This window comes from Bubalus kerabau, chromosome X, assembly GCF_029407905.1.
Source record: "Bubalus kerabau isolate K-KA32 ecotype Philippines breed swamp buffalo chromosome X, PCC_UOA_SB_1v2, whole genome shotgun sequence".
NCBI classification, from domain to species: Eukaryota; Metazoa; Chordata; class Mammalia; order Artiodactyla; family Bovidae; genus Bubalus; species Bubalus kerabau.
The window spans coordinates 70194000-70211241 of NC_073647.1; the positions used below are offsets into that span (position 1 = coordinate 70194000).

General features: G+C 47.5%; 1 protein-coding gene across 1 annotated transcript in view; it reads right to left on the minus strand.

Moving 5' to 3' along the window:
- Positions 1–17242, minus strand: part of COL4A6 (collagen type IV alpha 6 chain) — a 337408-nt gene that overhangs the window by 7038 nt on the left and 313128 nt on the right. Inside the window, exons 30-43 of the mRNA XM_055564756.1 lie at positions 17009–17170; positions 15345–15515; positions 14318–14461; positions 13762–13887; positions 12812–12993; positions 10895–10958; positions 8399–8473; positions 7637–7744; positions 7442–7549; positions 6428–6499; positions 5442–5567; positions 1065–1181; positions 636–797; positions 346–444 (exon numbers count right to left, since the gene is read on the minus strand). Coding sequence (XP_055420731.1) covers positions 346–444; positions 636–797; positions 1065–1181; positions 5442–5567; positions 6428–6499; positions 7442–7549; positions 7637–7744; positions 8399–8473; positions 10895–10958; positions 12812–12993; positions 13762–13887; positions 14318–14461; positions 15345–15515; positions 17009–17170 — 1716 coding nt within the window. The remainder of the gene's footprint in view (positions 1–345; positions 445–635; positions 798–1064; positions 1182–5441; positions 5568–6427; positions 6500–7441; positions 7550–7636; positions 7745–8398; positions 8474–10894; positions 10959–12811; positions 12994–13761; positions 13888–14317; positions 14462–15344; positions 15516–17008; positions 17171–17242) is intronic.

Genomic DNA, 17242 nt, shown 5'->3' on the forward strand with positions numbered 1-17242 from the left:
CTGGAAACACAGCCCCCAGGAGTTGCTAATAGGATTGGATGTGTGTGATTGAGGGGAGTGGTGTAAAAGACAGGCTTCATTTCTGGATTCAGCAAATGGATAAGTGGTAATTGAGTGCCAGCCCAGTACACACTAATGCAGAAATGATGCAGAGAGGGGAGGTCAGTGGTAGGATTCATGGTGGCAAGGCAGCAGTGGCCTTCAGTCCTGGGAGCTGATGGTGGCAGAGGTATCCCCAAGGTGGACAAACTCCGTTTCTGGCACGGTGATAAATGACTCCTGAAAGAATCTCACTCCAAGCCTTCCCTCGAACTCAGGAGCAGCCAGTACATGCTCTCAACTCACCTCTTGGCCCCGCCTTCCCCTTCATCCCGGGAAGTCCTGGGTCTCCAGGTGGTCCAACCTTGCCTGGAGTCCCCATGAAGCCAGGCTCACCTCTCATGCCTGGCAAAGCCCAAAGGAAAGCAAGTCAGGGCCTGGCACGGTGGTGCTGATGGGGGAAGGGGGCTTGAGATTAAGCAGAGACAAAGGCCGGAAGAGCATCATCAGCCGGTCTCTGTTCACAGGGTGGCAGGAAGGGGCCATCTCCAACTGTGGAGTGGGAAAGGGCCCAGTTGCCAGCCATGCAGTCATACCTTTCAATCCTAGCTCTCCAGGGAGGCCAGAGAAACCTGGAATTCCTTGGTCTCCTTTGGGCCCTTGAGGGCCAGGAATTCCAGGGAAGCCAGGGTCTCCAGGGTCGCCTTGATCTGAGGCAGGCCCAGGGGGGCCTGGGGGCCCAGGGGGGCCTGGGCGGCCTAGGAATAAGATAGGAAGAGGGATGAGGGCAGGGGGCAGAGGAAATGGCCGCTGTGGAAGGCCTTGACATTGATAGGAAGCCAAAGCCCATTCCCAAGGCAAATAATGTTCCCTCGCCTTCTGTGGGGCCCCAGTGCCCAGACCTTCCCAAACCCTTTTAGCAAAATGTAGCCCATTCTGGTCCCCTGTGTCCCTGCAGGGGGAGGGGTGTGAGGCTGGACTGTAGACAAGGCAATGCCAGCCTTCTTCGGGCTTCCTGGCTTTACCTCGTTCTCCATCTAGGCCTGGTCGCCCAGGGTCACCAGGCTGTCCTTCTATGACTGAAGGCAAGGAGAGGCCCAGTGCACCGGGGAGACCAGCAGTGCCCTGGAGACCTGGAAAACCTGCAAAGAATAAATAAAAGGGGCTGCAGGGGCTTTGTGTACCTAAGAGAGGGCCAGGCTCTCTCAGAGAAAATGGAAGCCATTAGGTAGCAGCCAGAGCAGCCTAGGCCAGCAGAGGGCTCTTGTCCCTTGCTCCTCCCTTGGCAGCCAGTGGCCCCAAACAGCTGACAGGAGCTCAGAGAGACCCCACTGGCATTGAATTGGGATGAATAGAGCCTCAGAAAGTTCTAGCTCTCCAACTTCTCTGGTAATAGAAATATGGTAAACAGATTTCCCCAAAATCAGGAAGAAAAGAAGGTATAACTGTAGCACCTGGAACTGAAGTTCCCTGAGGTGTTTTTAAACCTACTGTCCCTATTGTATAATGTTTCATTCAGTTAGCCAGTCTTGTCTGCTGCTGACCGGAGAAGGTTATAGATGGAGGTAGGGTGTAGCCCCTAACCAGTCAGAAGAGAACCTCACCTGCTCCAGCAGAATGGAGGTGGGAAGGGTGCTGATACCCTTGGTGTCTTATCTGGCTAATTTCTGGGTCTTCCAGGCAAGCTGGAAACCAGTGTTATAGGTGATTCATGATATTAGCTAAATGCTTTCTTAATTGCCTAAATCCCTTCTCTGTTTGGCCAAGGAAAATAGCCACTTACTGGCCTACGTAATAATATTTGCTCAAATTTCTGTTTGTGGGATGATTTCTATTAGGTTCAAAACCAAAAAAATTTCAACAGATTATAGAAGATGTATGTAATATGCATACATCAAAAACGTAGATGATAATCTTGCTGGGAAAACATATCAAAACCACATATACAAATGCAGAAATCTATTTTATTCTTGTAACATGGAAGGAGTGTATTTATTACTTTGGTATATTCTAGAAGATATTTAAATGAAGAGGAATTAATTCAAATTGATTGATAAACTGTTTTGCTGGTTGAGATTCTTGTTTGTGACAAGAAAATACCAAAATATTAATGTTGCATTTGATTGTTCTGACCAAAAAGCTGAAAATATTAATGTAGAATTTCTCATATTTTGCTACGAAATGGAAAATCCATGAAAACTTGTAAGGGAAGATGGCAGATTGGTTAATTTGGGCATCATTAGCAGCTCATTGATTAATTGAATACTGATGAAACATAAAGGAGGAAAAAATAAATTTCAATAAGTCTCCAATTATTAGAAGTCTGGAAAAGAAACAAAGTAAAAACAAAAAGCAAAACTAGTCACAAAACCACATGGTACTACTTTTAGTTATGTCTTGATGAGTCTTTGACGTAGTTTTTATTTTCATAAAGGTAAAAATCTGAAAAGAAAGGCATACTGTATTTTTTTCTGAAAATATATCTTCATATATCTATACATATATATGAGCTGAAATTATGCAAAACAAATAAACAAGACACCACATATAGTAGAGTAAGTGTGGGCTAGGCACAGATTATAAAGTTTGTTTCCATGGCAATTTTTGCAGCCAACTCCTCTTTTCGAACTGTTTCTTGATTTTATAATTACACTAATATATTATTAAACCTGAAATAAAGGTACTACTGACCTCACATAGTTAAAAAAAAAAAAAAGCTCAAGTGTTTCTTTAAGAATGAGATATTTTCAGTGATCACATGATGGGAATGCAAGATGGCATATTTTCCAAACTTATTCCATCATCACAGCCCTAAAAAAAAACCCCAAAATATACTAATGTGGCCTCTCAGTATATACTGCAAATATGGAAATAAATGGCATAATTTAATGTTGTTTAGATAAATGTATTGTAGGGACAGGGTTTGCTCCTAGGAAATTTACTAAGGGGTAAACCTTCGTTATACATTGATTTCTATAATCAAATTAGAGATTCAGTTCCTGTTGGGGGATATGATATTTGATATGTATGTTTTAAAACAAATTCTTTTAATTAGATATTGAGAAGAAGAGAAGAATATTTATAAACCATATGTAAACAATCATCTAGATAGAATGAACATCTGTGTTCCAACCACCCAATTTAAGGAAAAGAAGTTAGCAATACCTTTGAATTTCTTTTTCTTTCCTGGCTTTTTTTGTTTTAAGTTTATTTATTTTTAATTGGAGTATAATTGCTTTACAATGTTGTGTTGGTATCTGCCATACATCATCGTGAAGCAGCCATGGGTATACATAAGTTCCCTCCCTCTTGAACCTCCCTCCCACCCCATCGCATCCCTCTAGGTTGTTCTTTTCACACCCTTTACAGATTTCACCATCTTCCCTCCCTCCCAGAGGCAACCAGTCCTGAGGTTTGTGTTCATCATTCCCTTTTCATCACAGTTTGAATATCCATGCATATTTGCATCCCTAAACAACCTATTGGTTGGAATCACACTAAACATATTCCTCTTCAACTTCCCCTTTCTCCCCCTTCAACATTAGGCACCTGAAATGCATCCATCTTGACATGTGCTGTTTACTGCATTTGTATTTGTGATTTTATTACCTCAGATAGCCAAAGGCAATGAATAATGTAACGACCAGGAATTCATAGTCAAGATTTAAAAACAGAAAAGCATCATGCCTGTGTTTCCACCCAGGATCCAGACCTTGCTCTATCTCCTGCCAAAGAAGCCATAAAGCTTCCCTTCCTAAGCCCTCACTTCTGGAGAAACTGCTGGCTTTCAGAAAAGTACAGGTTGGTCCAGACAAAGGAAAGAGTAAACACAGAGACAGCAGATGCCCCAACATAAAATGCAGCTGGAAATGAATTAATGCATGAATATAGTTCCTGGAAAACCTACGCAGATTATACAAACATGCACATAAATGCATAAAATGATGTGGTGGGACATCAGGCCCCAGAACTATGAGGAACAGAACATTTTGCAAACATGATTTCCCCAGGTAACATGTGATAGTAGAATGGCCAATGTTTCTTGACCAACTACTACGTGCCATGCTAAGGTGTAAGGTGCTTAGTCACTCAGTCATGTCTGACTCTTTTGTGACCCCATGGACTGAAGCCTGCCAGGCTCCTCTGTCATGGGATTTCCCAGGCAAGAATACTGAAGTGGGTTGCCATTTCCTTCTCCAGAGGATCTTCCCGACCCAGGGATCAAACCCAGGATTCCTGCATTGCAGGTGGATTCTTTACCACCTGAGCCACCAGGGAAGCTGCCATGCACTGTGCTAGGTGCTTCCATATGTATTACCTCACTCCTCATTGATGTTTCACCAAATATATAGGGTAGATTCTCTTATTCACATTTTATAGAAAAGGAAACCTATGGGTTCCTTTGGGATGGAGGGGTGAGTACCTTCCTTGTTCAAGGTCATGTAGCTAGTGAGAAGGAGAGCTGGGATTTGAATCCAGTAGTCTGACTTCAGAGTCCCTGCTCTCAGCTACGGTGATACATGAAATTAATGTCTTGTTCTACACTGAGTGGGAGGTATATGCATCTCTACAATATTTCTAAGGAGAGTTAAAGAATCAGAATTCATTCTTATTATTTGAGAGGTGGGGGAAGTGAAAAAAGTGAAAGTGAAAGTCACTCGGTTGTGTCTGATTCTCTGTGACCCATGATCTGTAGCCCACCGGGCTCCTCTGTCCATGGAATTCTCCAGGCAAGAATACTGGAGTGGGTAGCTATGCCCATCTCCAGGGGATCTTCCTGACCCAGGGATTGATCCCAGGTCTCCTTCATTGGAGGCATATTCTTTACTGTTTGAGCCACCAGGGAAGCCCGAGAAGTAGGGGAAGGGAGACTCAGAAAGGGACTTCAGACTATGTGATGAGTCAGGGGCTGAGATTAAGGTGAAATCTGATTTCTAGTAAACCCAGTAAATCCTAATCAACTGCTTGCTGTGTGCCTGTCCTAGGGAGATACTTATCCTCTTAGTCTTGGGCTCCTTCCAGCAGCCACACTGTCTTCTCAGGGCCCTGTGACTGCCAACTGCCCTGGACACCAAGGGATTTCCGGTAAACCTCTCTCTAAGTGGACAAGCCCAGTCCCTCAGGACCATTAAAACTAGACTCTGACAAAGTGAGAAAGAAAGGCCCTGTGGTTAATAAGGGAGAGCTGGAGGGAAGCTGGAGGCTAGAGAGGACTCATTGAACTGTTCTCTGACACCCCTTCCTGGGAAAGCCTGAGGTGCAGCCTACCCTCTTTTTGTCAGTATTTGGGTTCTGAAATCCCCAGAGATGTAAAGACATGCACAACTCATCTCTGGGAGCCACATGACCCCAAGGAACTCCAACCCTGGCTGCCCAGCCAAGTGTGACTTGGGCTTACTTACCTTGACTACCTTTGGGTCCTCTTATACCTGGCTTTCCTGGGGCTCCGATGCCAATTCCTGGAGAACCTTTTTCCCCTTTGGGACCAGGCAAGCCAGCTGGCCCAGGCACACCGGTTATACTAGGTCCTAGGAGGAGATGCAGAGAGATGCGGGGACACAACTCAGTGGGGGTGAGCCCCTTGTGCCCAGCTCACTTGCAGGGAGTCTGCCTCACAGACACCAGAGGCTCAGGGCTGAAATGATAGGGAGAAGAGCTGATGCAGGTAGAAGGACAAACTCCATTCAACTTTCTACCCCTCCCCCCAACACACACACATCAAGGCATCCCCAACTGGGGGCTGGCAAGGACATCTAGAGGGCTTCCCTGATAGCTTAGTTGGTAAAGAATCTCCTGCAATGCAGGAGACCCTGGTTCAACTCCTGGAGAAGGGATAGGCTACCCACTCCAGTATTCTTGGGCTTCCCTTGTGGCTCAGCCGGTAAGAATCTGCCTGCAATGTGGAGGACCTGGGTTCAATCCTTGGGTTGGGAAGATCCCCTGGAGAAGGGAAAGGCTACCCACTCCAGTAAATAAGGTAATTCAGGTATAATATTTAGCATAATGCTCAATAAATGTTAACCAAATTTATATAAAACTCTAATCTAGCCACCTCTAACCACTGTTTTGGGCTTCCCTTGTGGCTCAGCTAGTAAAGACTCCACCTGCAATGTGGGAGACCTGGGTTCGATCCCTGGGTTGGGAAGATCCTCTGGAGAAGGGAAAGGCTACCCACTTCAGTATTCTGGTCTGGAGAATTCCATGGACTGTATAAGTCCATGGGGTCACAAAGAGTCAGACACGACTGAGCGACTTTCACTCACTCATACTAAGGACATCTAGGAGTCTAAGGATATGGGATACATTGTGGCCTAGAACTCAAGATCAGCCCCATCAGGCTTCTGGAAGAGTTGGTGTTCTCCTCCTTGCCTTCCAGGGTCTTGCTTACCTGGAGTTCCATGAGTCCCCTTGGTTCCTGGAAGCCCATTCAGTCCATGTAAACCTGGAAGTCCAGGGAAACCTGAGGGGAGAGAAGATCAGAAATGGTTCCAGCAACTCTGAATCATGAAGGGTCAGCCAAAGGTCCTGCCCCCAAGGGCACTGCAAAGTCCTCATTTCAAAGGTCCTGGGCATTCTTGAAGCATTAATTAATGCCCTAAGGGAGACTGGACCACCCTTAGTCTCCACCTTCCACCCTAAGTGCTTCTGCCTCTCATTAGAGACCATTATAGCTTGAAGAGGGCCTCCCAGGTGGTGCTAATGGCAAAGAACCTGCCTGCTGATTCAGGAGACGTGAGATAAGGATTTGATCCCTGGGTTGGAAAGATCCTCTGAAGGAGGGCACTGCAACCCACTCCAGTATTCTTGCCTGGAGAATCCCATGGACAGAGGAGCCTGGTGGGCTACAGTCTAAGGGGTTGCAAAGAGTCAGACTTGACTGAGCGACTGAACATGCATGTACACATAGCTTTAAGAGCAGTGCTGTCCTGTGCTAAGTCACTTTAGTCATGTCCGACTCTTTGCGACCCTATGGACTGTAGCCCGCCAGGGTCCTTTGTCCATGGGATTCTCTAGGCGAGAATACTGGAGTGGGTTGCCATGCCCTCCTCCAGGATGGTAGATAATTATGTAACTTCAAGAAGAACTCAGAGTGGCAATGCCAAGACCTTGAGTTGCCAGCTCCCAGAGACTTGCTGCCTAATCTCTCAGTCAGGGAAAGGCTACCTATGCCAGGGCGATGATCTTCCTTCCTAACTCTGCTCTCCATGGACCCCATGTTCTCCTTTTTCCACTCATGCCCATCCTCCTTTCTTCCTCCTTTCCCATTACCTCTCATGCAGCTCAGTCAGTGACTTCCCTGGATATGGCTTAACCCCGGCTAGGGTCTCCTAATGAAAAGTAGTTACTACCCTTTTTTGAGGAAAGGACCCTTTTCCCCACTGCCACGCCCTAATACACATACCTTTGGTTCCTATTAGGCCAGGGGGACCCAGGGGCCCAGTTGTCCCTGGGTGGCCTGGAGAACCTGGAAGCCCTGGATTTCCTCTCATGCCTGCAACTCCGGGGAGTCCTAAGAATTAAAAAAAGGCAGAAATCAGAAGAAGTCTTGAGGCTGATCTGAAATTTTTCAGAATAAAGTTGTCATGTGTCATGGTACCTAGGGAGCCAGGAAGGCCAACATCTCCAGAAATGCCAACTTTCCCATCTTCGCCTTTGTTTCCTGGGAAACCCACATCACCAATTGGTCCGTCTTTTCCTTTCACACCTACAAAATCAAGAAAAATGCTGAGTGATCAAGGTATAGTTCAGGGAGAATGTTCCTCCACAGGAGGTGGGGGTAGGGGCAGGAAGGTGAAGCCGTTTTGAGCCGCCATGGCAGCTGGATCCAGTGAAGAAACTCTGAAAGGTATTGTGGCAGCTGTCTTCATACTTGAAAGGTGCCACCCAACTGAAAGGGCATGGCAACCTACTCTAGTATTCTTGCCTGGAGAATCCCATTGACAGAGGAGCCTGGTGGGCTACAATCCATGGGGTCGCACAGAGTCAGACATGACTAAAGCGACTTAGCATGCACACATGCCCAACTGAAAAAGTAAGTAAACTTGTTCTGAGTGTTCCCAGAAGTAGGAGTGATGGGTGGAAAGGTTTAAGAAGTAGTTTGCAAAACTATAAATTAAGGGAGTGGACCCCATTATCTTAAAAGTCTTAGACTATCCTGTAAGTCTGTGAGTCTTGAAGAAAAAGTAGGCTGGTTTGCTTGGGGAAAATGTTGACTGCCTCTGAGTGGATATATGTCAGGTTGGAATTTTTCTGCACTGGACAGAAGTTGCAGAACTTAGGTTTGGCCTCCAAAATTCCTTCCAATGCTCAGTTTTAAGGAGTCTGTGAAATGTAGGAGACAAAAGTACAGCAGCCTTACCTTTGAAACCAGACTCCCCAGGTTGTCCCTTGGGTCCCGGGCTACCAGAAATTCCAAGTGTCTGGCCTTGATCTCCTGGGGATATCAAGATATTGTTTAAGTCATCAGGAGAAGGTATAGCTCAATTTGCAGCAAATAGATTAAAAAAAAAAGTTTTTGTATTGGGGTATAGCAAAAAGATCTTTTGAAGGAAAAATCATGGCCAGGGAAACTCCTTGACACAATTACCCATTGGGTAAAATGTTATGCTTTTATGCTGCAATGCAGGGCTGGGATGCTACCAGGCTATTGGTATGAAATGCTGCTACATGCAGCATATCTCCACTGGGAAACACATTACTAGGCTTGGTATGGGCAGAGAAGATGATGGGAAGAGCCCTAAAATATCACCAGAAGAGGAGACTGTCTAGAGCTGAGGGTGTCCTCTGCTGCTGAGTCTGGAAGGCAGGTGGGTCAAACCACTGCTATTCGCCTACCTTTGACTAACAAAGATTGCAAAGGGGGTTTGGCCAAAGCAGAAATGCAAATTGGTTCATTTTCCTGTAAACACACAGTCTCCCCCAAGGAGAACCCTGGGCCTGTTAGAAATCCACCTTGCTCTGGAAAAACACAGTAAAAGGGGAAATGTTCCTTATCTTTCTTTAATGAAAGAATTTTTTTAATTATTTTTTTTGGAGGATAAATTGCTTTACAATGTTGTGTTGGTTTCTGCCATACAATAATGTGAATCAATCATAAGTATAACAAATATCCCCTCCCTCTTGAATCTCCCTCCCACCCACCTCCTCATCCCACCCCTCTAGGTTGTCACAGAGCACCAGGTTGAGCTCCCTGTGTTATACAGCAACTTCCCACTAGCTAGCTATTTTACATATGGTAATGTACAAGCCAGGCTTCAGCAATACATGAATCATGAACTTCCAGATGTTCAAGCTGGTTTTAGAAAAGGCAGAGGAACCAGAGATCAAATTGCCAACACCCGCTGGATCATTGAAAAAGCAAGAGAGTTCCAGAAAAACATCTATTTCTGCTTTATTGACTATGCCAAAGCCTTTGACTGTGTGGATCACAATAAACTGTGGAAAATTCTGAAAGAGATGGGAATACCAGACCACCTGACCTGCCTCTTGAGAAACCTGTATGCAGGTCAGGAAGCAACAGTTAGAATTGGACATGGAACAACAGATTGGTTCCAAATAGGAGAAGGAGTACATCAAGGCTGTATATTGTCACCCTGCTTATTTAACTTATATGCAGAGTACATCATGAGAAACGCTGGGCTGGAAGAAGCACAAGCTGGAATCAAGATTGCGGAGAGAAATATCAATAACCTCAGAGATGCAGATGATACCACCCTTATGGCAGAAAGTGAAGAGGAACTAAAAAGCCTCTTGATGAAAGTGAAAGAGGAGAGTGAAAAAGTTGGCTTAAAACTCAACATTCAGAAAACTAAGATCATGGCATCTGGTCCCATCACTTCATGGGAAATAGATGGGCAAACAGTGGAAACAGTGTCAGACTTTATTTCTTTGGGCTCCAAAACCACTGCAGATGGTGATTGCAGCCATGAAATTAAAAGACACTTACTCCTTGGAAGGAAAGTTATAACCAACCTAGATAGCATATTCAAAAGCAGAGACATTACTTTGCCAACAAAGGTCCATCTAGTCAAGGCTATGGTTTTTCCAGTGGTCATGTATGGATGTGAGAGTTGGACTGTGAAGAAAGCTGAGTGCCAAAGAATTGATGCTTTTGAACTGTGGTGTTGGAGAAGACTCTTGAGAGTCCCTTGGACTGCAAGGAGATCAGTCCATCCTAAAGGAGATCAGTCCTGGGTGTTCATTGGAGGGACTGATGCTGAAGCTGAAACTCCAATACTTTGGCCACCCCATGTGAAGAGTTGACTCATTAGAAAAGACCCTGATGACTGCAGAGGATGAGATGGCTGGATGGCCTCACTGACTCGATGGACATGAGTATGGGTAAACTCCGGGAGTTGGTGATGGACAGGGAGGCCTGGCATGCTGCCATTCATGGGGTTGCAGAGTCAGACATGACTGAGCGACTGAACTGAACTGAACTAAACTGAATGTACATGTTTCATTGCTACTCTCTCAATTCGTCCCACCTTCTCCTTCCCCTGCTGTCTCCATAAATCCATTCTGTACGTCTGTGTCTCTATTCCCGCCCTGCAAATATGTTAATCAATACCATCTTCCTAGATTCCATATATATGCATTAATATATTGGGCATATACCCTGAGAAAACCATAACTGAAAAAGACACATATACCCCCATGTTCATTGCAGCACTATTTACAATAGTCAGGATGTGGAAGCAACGTAGATATCCACTGACAGATAAATGGATAAAGAAGATGTGGTACATATATACAATGGAATATTACTCAGCCATCAAAAGGAATGAATTTGAGTTAGTTGTAGTGAGGTAGATGAACCTAGAGCCAGTTATACAGAGTGAAGTAAGCACTTTACCTTTTAAACCTGGGAGACCAGACGCTCCTGGTAGCCCGGGAGCTCCACTGAGACCCTGTGAACCCTTCAAAGCAATACAGAAATCAGTATTTCTGCTTAGCACTCAGGACCTCCCATCATCTCTTCCCCCTCCATTCCCTGAGCCACTGCTTGAGACCTGTCCATTGCATACTCTGTGGCAGGGGTGGAGAGGAGGGGGGCATCCTGAAGAGGGGAAATTTATGTGCAAGGGGAGAAATGCATATTTATGGTAAAAATTGGAGAAGAGTTTGATCTGCAGATTAACCCTGGTCTTGTCATTCATAACTTCCCAGTGCCTAACACAATTGGTATCATGGGAAATCAAGGTGTAGATGTTCTAGCAAATCTCTTAGAAAATACAGAACCTAACAGTCAGTCCAGGAACTTGATTCACTCTACATACATTTGGCTATCACCACCCATGCCAAAGCCATGATGGACGAGAACAAGTGTGGCCTCCCCAAGTGGAGGTAGGCCTCTGCCACAGGTTCTGCAAGGAATGTGGAGTCTTTCTGCCACTAGGCAGCGGGCTGTATGCAGGCAGGTACTGGAGTCTGAATTTGGTCTAATCCCATAATTTTCACAAGAAAAACTGTCCTCACTGGCTAATGTCCAACATATTGAGTCTGAGAAGCAGGCATGTTGGCTGCAATTGGCCCATTTCCTCCCCTGGCATCTGGTATGGTTTGGGTTTGAGATGTACCCAGTAAGGACACATGCTACCCAGGACCTTGGGTGGCAGTCTGATTTGGGTCACTTAGCTCCCTGGACCATGACCATGACACCCCCCATTCACCTGGGGTTTTCTGTGTATCGCCATATCTACTCATTCAGAGCCCTGCTTATGCTGGGACCCCTCCCAGAATGCCTTCCCACTTTGATTGCATCCTACCTAGTATGTAGGTAGCAGGTTGAGAATTGTTTCTTTTGCCTTTTTTTCAGGTGTGTGTGTATGTGTGTGTGTTTTCTCTCTCCATCAGCTGGACTGATACTTTTAAAGGACAAGGGCTGTGCCTGCAGGGAACACAGGTGTCCTGTGATCCAATTTATTTAGTCCCTTCAGTACTATTATTGCTACTATTTATTCAGAGTCTGTCATGTACAGACTATACAATGCTACCTGCTTTATACATATGTGCTCCCTTAACCTTCACTATGGGCTGAAGAAGGTTTGAATACTATTCCCATTTTGAACAGATGAGAAAAGCAAGGCTCCAGCAACTGGAGTGGTATGCCCCAAATCACAGAGCTAATGAGTGATGGAGCGGAGAATCAAGCCTATGCCTGTCTCATTGCTAACTACCCTACCACCCTGCTTTTTAAAAATCCAGAAAAAAAAAAATATGGACTTTGATTCTTTGCCAGTTGTTGCCTAGAGGCAACAAAGATCTTTCTGAAATCAAAACATCAAATAGTCTGTACTGAATTCTTCTGATGTGCCAAATTCAACATGGGATGCTGGCAGTGGGATGCAGACAAAAAAGCAAGCAAGGCTTGCTCTCAAGTCCTAACAATCTCATTGAGGAAATCAGACCCAGGCAGAACCAACCAGGATCAGTAGAAGCAGTGTGAGATGTAGGGTGTCAGCAGGGTGGGAACTCAGGGACTCCTGGAGGGGCGGGTACCTGGGCTGGGGCCTGAAGGACCAGCAGGTCGTCAGCAATTGCAAGGAGGATGCTCTGCCATGTGAGGGAGATAGTGTGAACAAAGGCCCAGAAGAGGGGATGTTCGGGAACAAGTGAGAAGACCTGGCCAACTCAAGGAGGTACCTTGTTGGGGTTAGCTCAGGGAGGGCATGGGAAGTGGGCTGAGATCAGAAAGGTGGGCAATAGGGGCCCATCCCCCTGCTATCAAGGCCGTTCCCTGGTGGGGAGACAAAGATCTGGGCCCACTTACACTTTCTCCTGGAATTCCTTGGAAACCTGCAATTCCAGGGTACCCCTTCAGGCCAGGTAAGCCCCGTAGTCCTGTGGAGCCAGGGGGGCCTGGTCTCCCACTAAGTCCCTTGATGAGGCTGGGGAAGCCAGGAGCTCCAGGCAAGCCTGGTGGCCCGGGGTGGCCAGCCTCTCCTTTGTCACCTGGGAAAGAAGCAAAAGTCTTGGGGAAACACTCTGGGCAAGAGAAAATCTGTTCCCCAAGCAGCAGGTGCCCTGGGTCACAGGCAGGCAAAAGGAAAGTTTGGGGACAGTTAGCTTGGGGTAGGAGGAGGTGCGGGAGAAGGCAATGGCACCCCACTCCAGTACTGTTGCCCGGAAAATCCCATGGGTGGAGGAGCCTGGTGGGCTGCAGTCCATGGGGTCGCTAAGAGTCAGACACGACTAAGTGACTTCACTTTCACTTTCCACTTTCATGCATTGGAGAAGGAAATGGCAACCCACTCCAGTGTTCTTGCCTGGAGAATCCCATGGATGGAGAAGCCTGGTAGGCTGCAGTCCATGGGGTTGCACAGAGTCGGACACGACTGAAGTGACTTAGCAGCAGCAGCAGCAGCAGGAGGAAGAGGTGCCTTTGGCTTTATGGGGCACCAGCCAGGGCCACCCCAGCTTCCTCAGTGGGAAAGCCACTCAGTGCCCACCCCCCACTATCTGCCTGGCCCATCCAGGGGCACAGCCACCTGTGTTCAAAAACTGAGTTCCACAGGGGCAGTGAAAACCGGCAGTCTCACAGTCCAGATACTCCTCAGGCCCAGGAAAGGCGGCCTCCGTGCTCCTCCCCACCAACCACTGCCACCCACACTGCTGCTCTGAGGGTTCTTCTACTGTGGGGACTTTTTTCCAGTAAAGAAGTCAAGTTTGGTCATGAAAACTGTCTTGGGTATTTCTCCTTCCCATTCCCTGCCCCGGTACCTCTGGGTCCCGGAAATCCAATGGCTCCAGGTGAGCCCTGAGAACCTTTGTCTCCTTTGAAGAGGAGGTTCAGCATTGGAGGTCGATGACTGGGTATCCCAAAGGGGCCTGGGTCACCTCTGTCTCCTGCAGGGATGGAGGTAATGAGGCCGCGTGAGGGGGGCTTAGACACAGGGTAAGCATGTCATATCAGCTCTTTCATGTCAGCTCTTCCCGCACCACTCCAGGGCCCTTTCTGGGTTCTTCCAGCTTCTTTCCTGCCTGTGTTTCCCCAACTTTGCATTAACAGGCATGCCCTCTTCTTGGACAAGCCCAAGATCCTACAATTTTAGACCCTACTCAAAACCCTTCTCCACTAAGCATCTGGGAATGTGTGTCAAGGCCCCTAACATGCTGTGGTAATGCAGAGTGATTGAGTTCTCTGGGTTTAAAAGGATTTCATTGAGAAACCTCAAATCCTGAAGTTGGTACAAGCCACCTGAATGACAAAGTGGATAAATAAAATGTACCTTGGGGAGCATGGGTGGCAATTCCAGAACTGGGTTCCCCAGCTCACCTTTTTCACCAGGGCTACCAGCCCATCCAGATGGCCCCACTCTTCCTGTCGACCCAGGAATTCCCTTTAATCCACTTGCTCCAGGAATACCAGGGAGACCTGGAATCCCTGGAAAACCTGTCAGTCCAACAGGCCCCTTCTCACCTGTTGAGAAACAAGAAATTCTATCATTATCCCTGTTTGACATACAAGGAAATGGATGCTCAGAGAGGTTAATTAACTCACCCAAAGTCACATACCTAGAAAGTTGCAGAGGAGAGGTTCAAGCCCAAGTTTCTCTAACTCTAAACCCCAAGCTCTTAGTACATGTTATGCTACTTCCCTAAATAGGGACATGGAACTAAGTACCAGGAAGGAAAGAAGAGCTGGGCACTTCTCTTACAATTTGTCAAGTTAGAGCTCATGTGTAGCACAGAGGAAATAAATAAATAAACTTAGGCCCAGGAGGTAGAGAGATGAGCTCTAGCCTGGTGCTGTTGCTAACCAATTGTGTGACCTTGGACCAGTTACTTCCCTTCCAGCCCAACTCCTGGTGTTTAGTAGAATATTCAAAGGAAGTGAGAGCCACCAGGCTGTACGCAGGGTTCATGCAAATGAGTAAACCTGGTGTGGCTGTTCCTGTTCTGGGCTTTCCTGCTCAAGTTATTCAGCCCAGTGTTCCACCCAGCAGGCAGGGAAAGTGACTTGCTGTGGGTGGGAGTCCTCCTTTAGCATTTGTCTTGCCCTATTGTGAAAGTGTTAGTTGCATAGTGTCTGACTCTGCAACTCCATGGACTGTAGCCCACCAGGCTCCTCTGTCCTTGGGATTCTCCAGGAAGAATACTGGAGTGGGTTGTCATGCCCTCCTCCAGGGGATCGTCCCAACCCAGGGATCAAACCGGGCCCTCCTGCATTGGCGGGCAGATTCTTTACTGTCTGAGCCACCAGGCAAGCCCTGCTCACCTCCCTCCCCACTCCCCTTTCCTAGGCAGAGGAGGGAGGAGGCAAGTTGGGTACCCACTGGTGCCTTCCTGATCATTTTACTTACCCTTCAGACCTGGCAGGCCTGGCAACCCAGTGGCCCCTGGCAAGCCTGAGTTCCCCAGGAAGCCAATTGGCCCTGGCGGTCCCGGAAGCCCTTTCAGCCCAGGCAGGCCTCTCTTTCCAGCTGACGCAGGGAGACCTATCTCGCCTCTTGGACCTTTCTTTCCAGGATGTCCTGAATCAGCACAGGAGAGAATACATGATGGCTGTCAAGTGAGACTATCCAGATCTGGGCCACTGCCCATTCCCCTGGCTTCTGGTTGGTTGACTTGTTGGGGTGTGTAAACAGCCTTTGAACAATGGGCCATGCAGGCTAACAGGAAGAGTGGTTTTCAGTTGGCTGACGCATAGCACTTATCACCCAGGATGCCCCACCAGTGGCTACCTTTACCAGCATGGCACTATAGCTGGCAGGGCGGATGAGCAAACCCCTTCTGATGACAACTCTTCTCCCTTTATGAATGTGGTTCATACTTTAGCCTCTGAATGGAGCTCTAGGGAGCCAGGGTGGCAAGTGGACTCTAGTTTCCTGGTAATTCCAGCATGAGTCAGTCCACAATGGCTGTTTCCTGAGCCAACTGGTGAAGTAGAGGTTAAAGCCCAACAATTGTTGCAGCCTCCAGGGAGTCATGGATCAGGGCTGCCCTTTTAATCCCTCATGCAAGCAGTTAAGTCAGCCAGTTCCTTGGCATTAGAGTTGAAAGACCCCCTAGTGCCAAGTACTGTAGAAATTCCCAAGGCCCATCTGGTCTCCTAGGTATTCTGAGACTTCTTTCACCAGGCTTTCAGTTGCTCAATGGGATTAACCTCTTGAGCTGCTGCCAAAGTGGAATGTTCAGGTACAAAGCAAGGAAATTAAAAAATCAAAGGATCAAATCAGTGATGAGAGAGGTATTTGGGCCCCCAAGGACCTAAATGAATGGCTGGCTTGGCTTTCTATGGATTGAAAAGCATCATGTAGCTGGGAGCCCCAGGATTCTAATGGGAGGCTGTGAAGGGGATTCTACAACAAGGGAAGGAAATTCAATGGGGGCCAACCCCACAGTATGAGTTCAGGGACCCCTGGCCTTACCAGGTTGTAATGTATAGTAAGATAATTCCCCGAGAGGCCAAGCTGGTGGGGGTGTTAGTCTGTGAGCTTGTGTGCTGTTTTCTCACCTGGACAGCCTATGTGAAGACCCCAGAAACACACAACCACAAAGAGGATTAAAAAAGATATTAATAGTTGTATACAAACTCAACTTCAGTCACGTGGCCAAGAGTCAGGGGTGAAAAGGGTGGTGTGAGAAAAAGGCAAGTTGCAAACACTAGGCTGGAACCAGGAGATGTCACGCCCCACTGTGGAGTGAAAAACACTTTGGCCCTGGGTCCTCAGAGACCTGCTGGCCCAAGAGGCAGGCTGCCAGGGTCAGGGGCGGGGTCTGTGGGTGGGTGGGCGGAGGCCATGGGGGAGGGGCGAGAAGTACTCATATTTGAGGGTCACTTTTTGGAGGCCAAACTGGTTCAACCTGGCACCATAGGGGGCTTGAGATGTGAAACTCAGGTTAGACAACTCAGTCTCCTTCTCGGCTCTGACCCTGTCACACTGCTGTTACTGCCCCTCAGGGTGCCAGGGCCCCAGTGCCCAGCTTGTTGGTCAAGTTGTGGCTGCTCCTCTGAAGGACCTACCTGAAATGCCTGGAAAGCCTGGGGGTCCGCGGAGCCCGGGTTTGCCCTTGATGCCAAATAGACCACTAGGGCCTGGGGGGCCTGGCTGACCCACGCGGCCTGGTATTCCAGGGCTGCCCCGCTCACCTTTGGGGCCGAGCAAGCCCGACTTCCCAAGCAAACCTAAGAAAAGGAAGAGGCAGATGATCACAGCCTGGATTGATAGCAGGGACCGCTCATCAAACCACCTTCCAG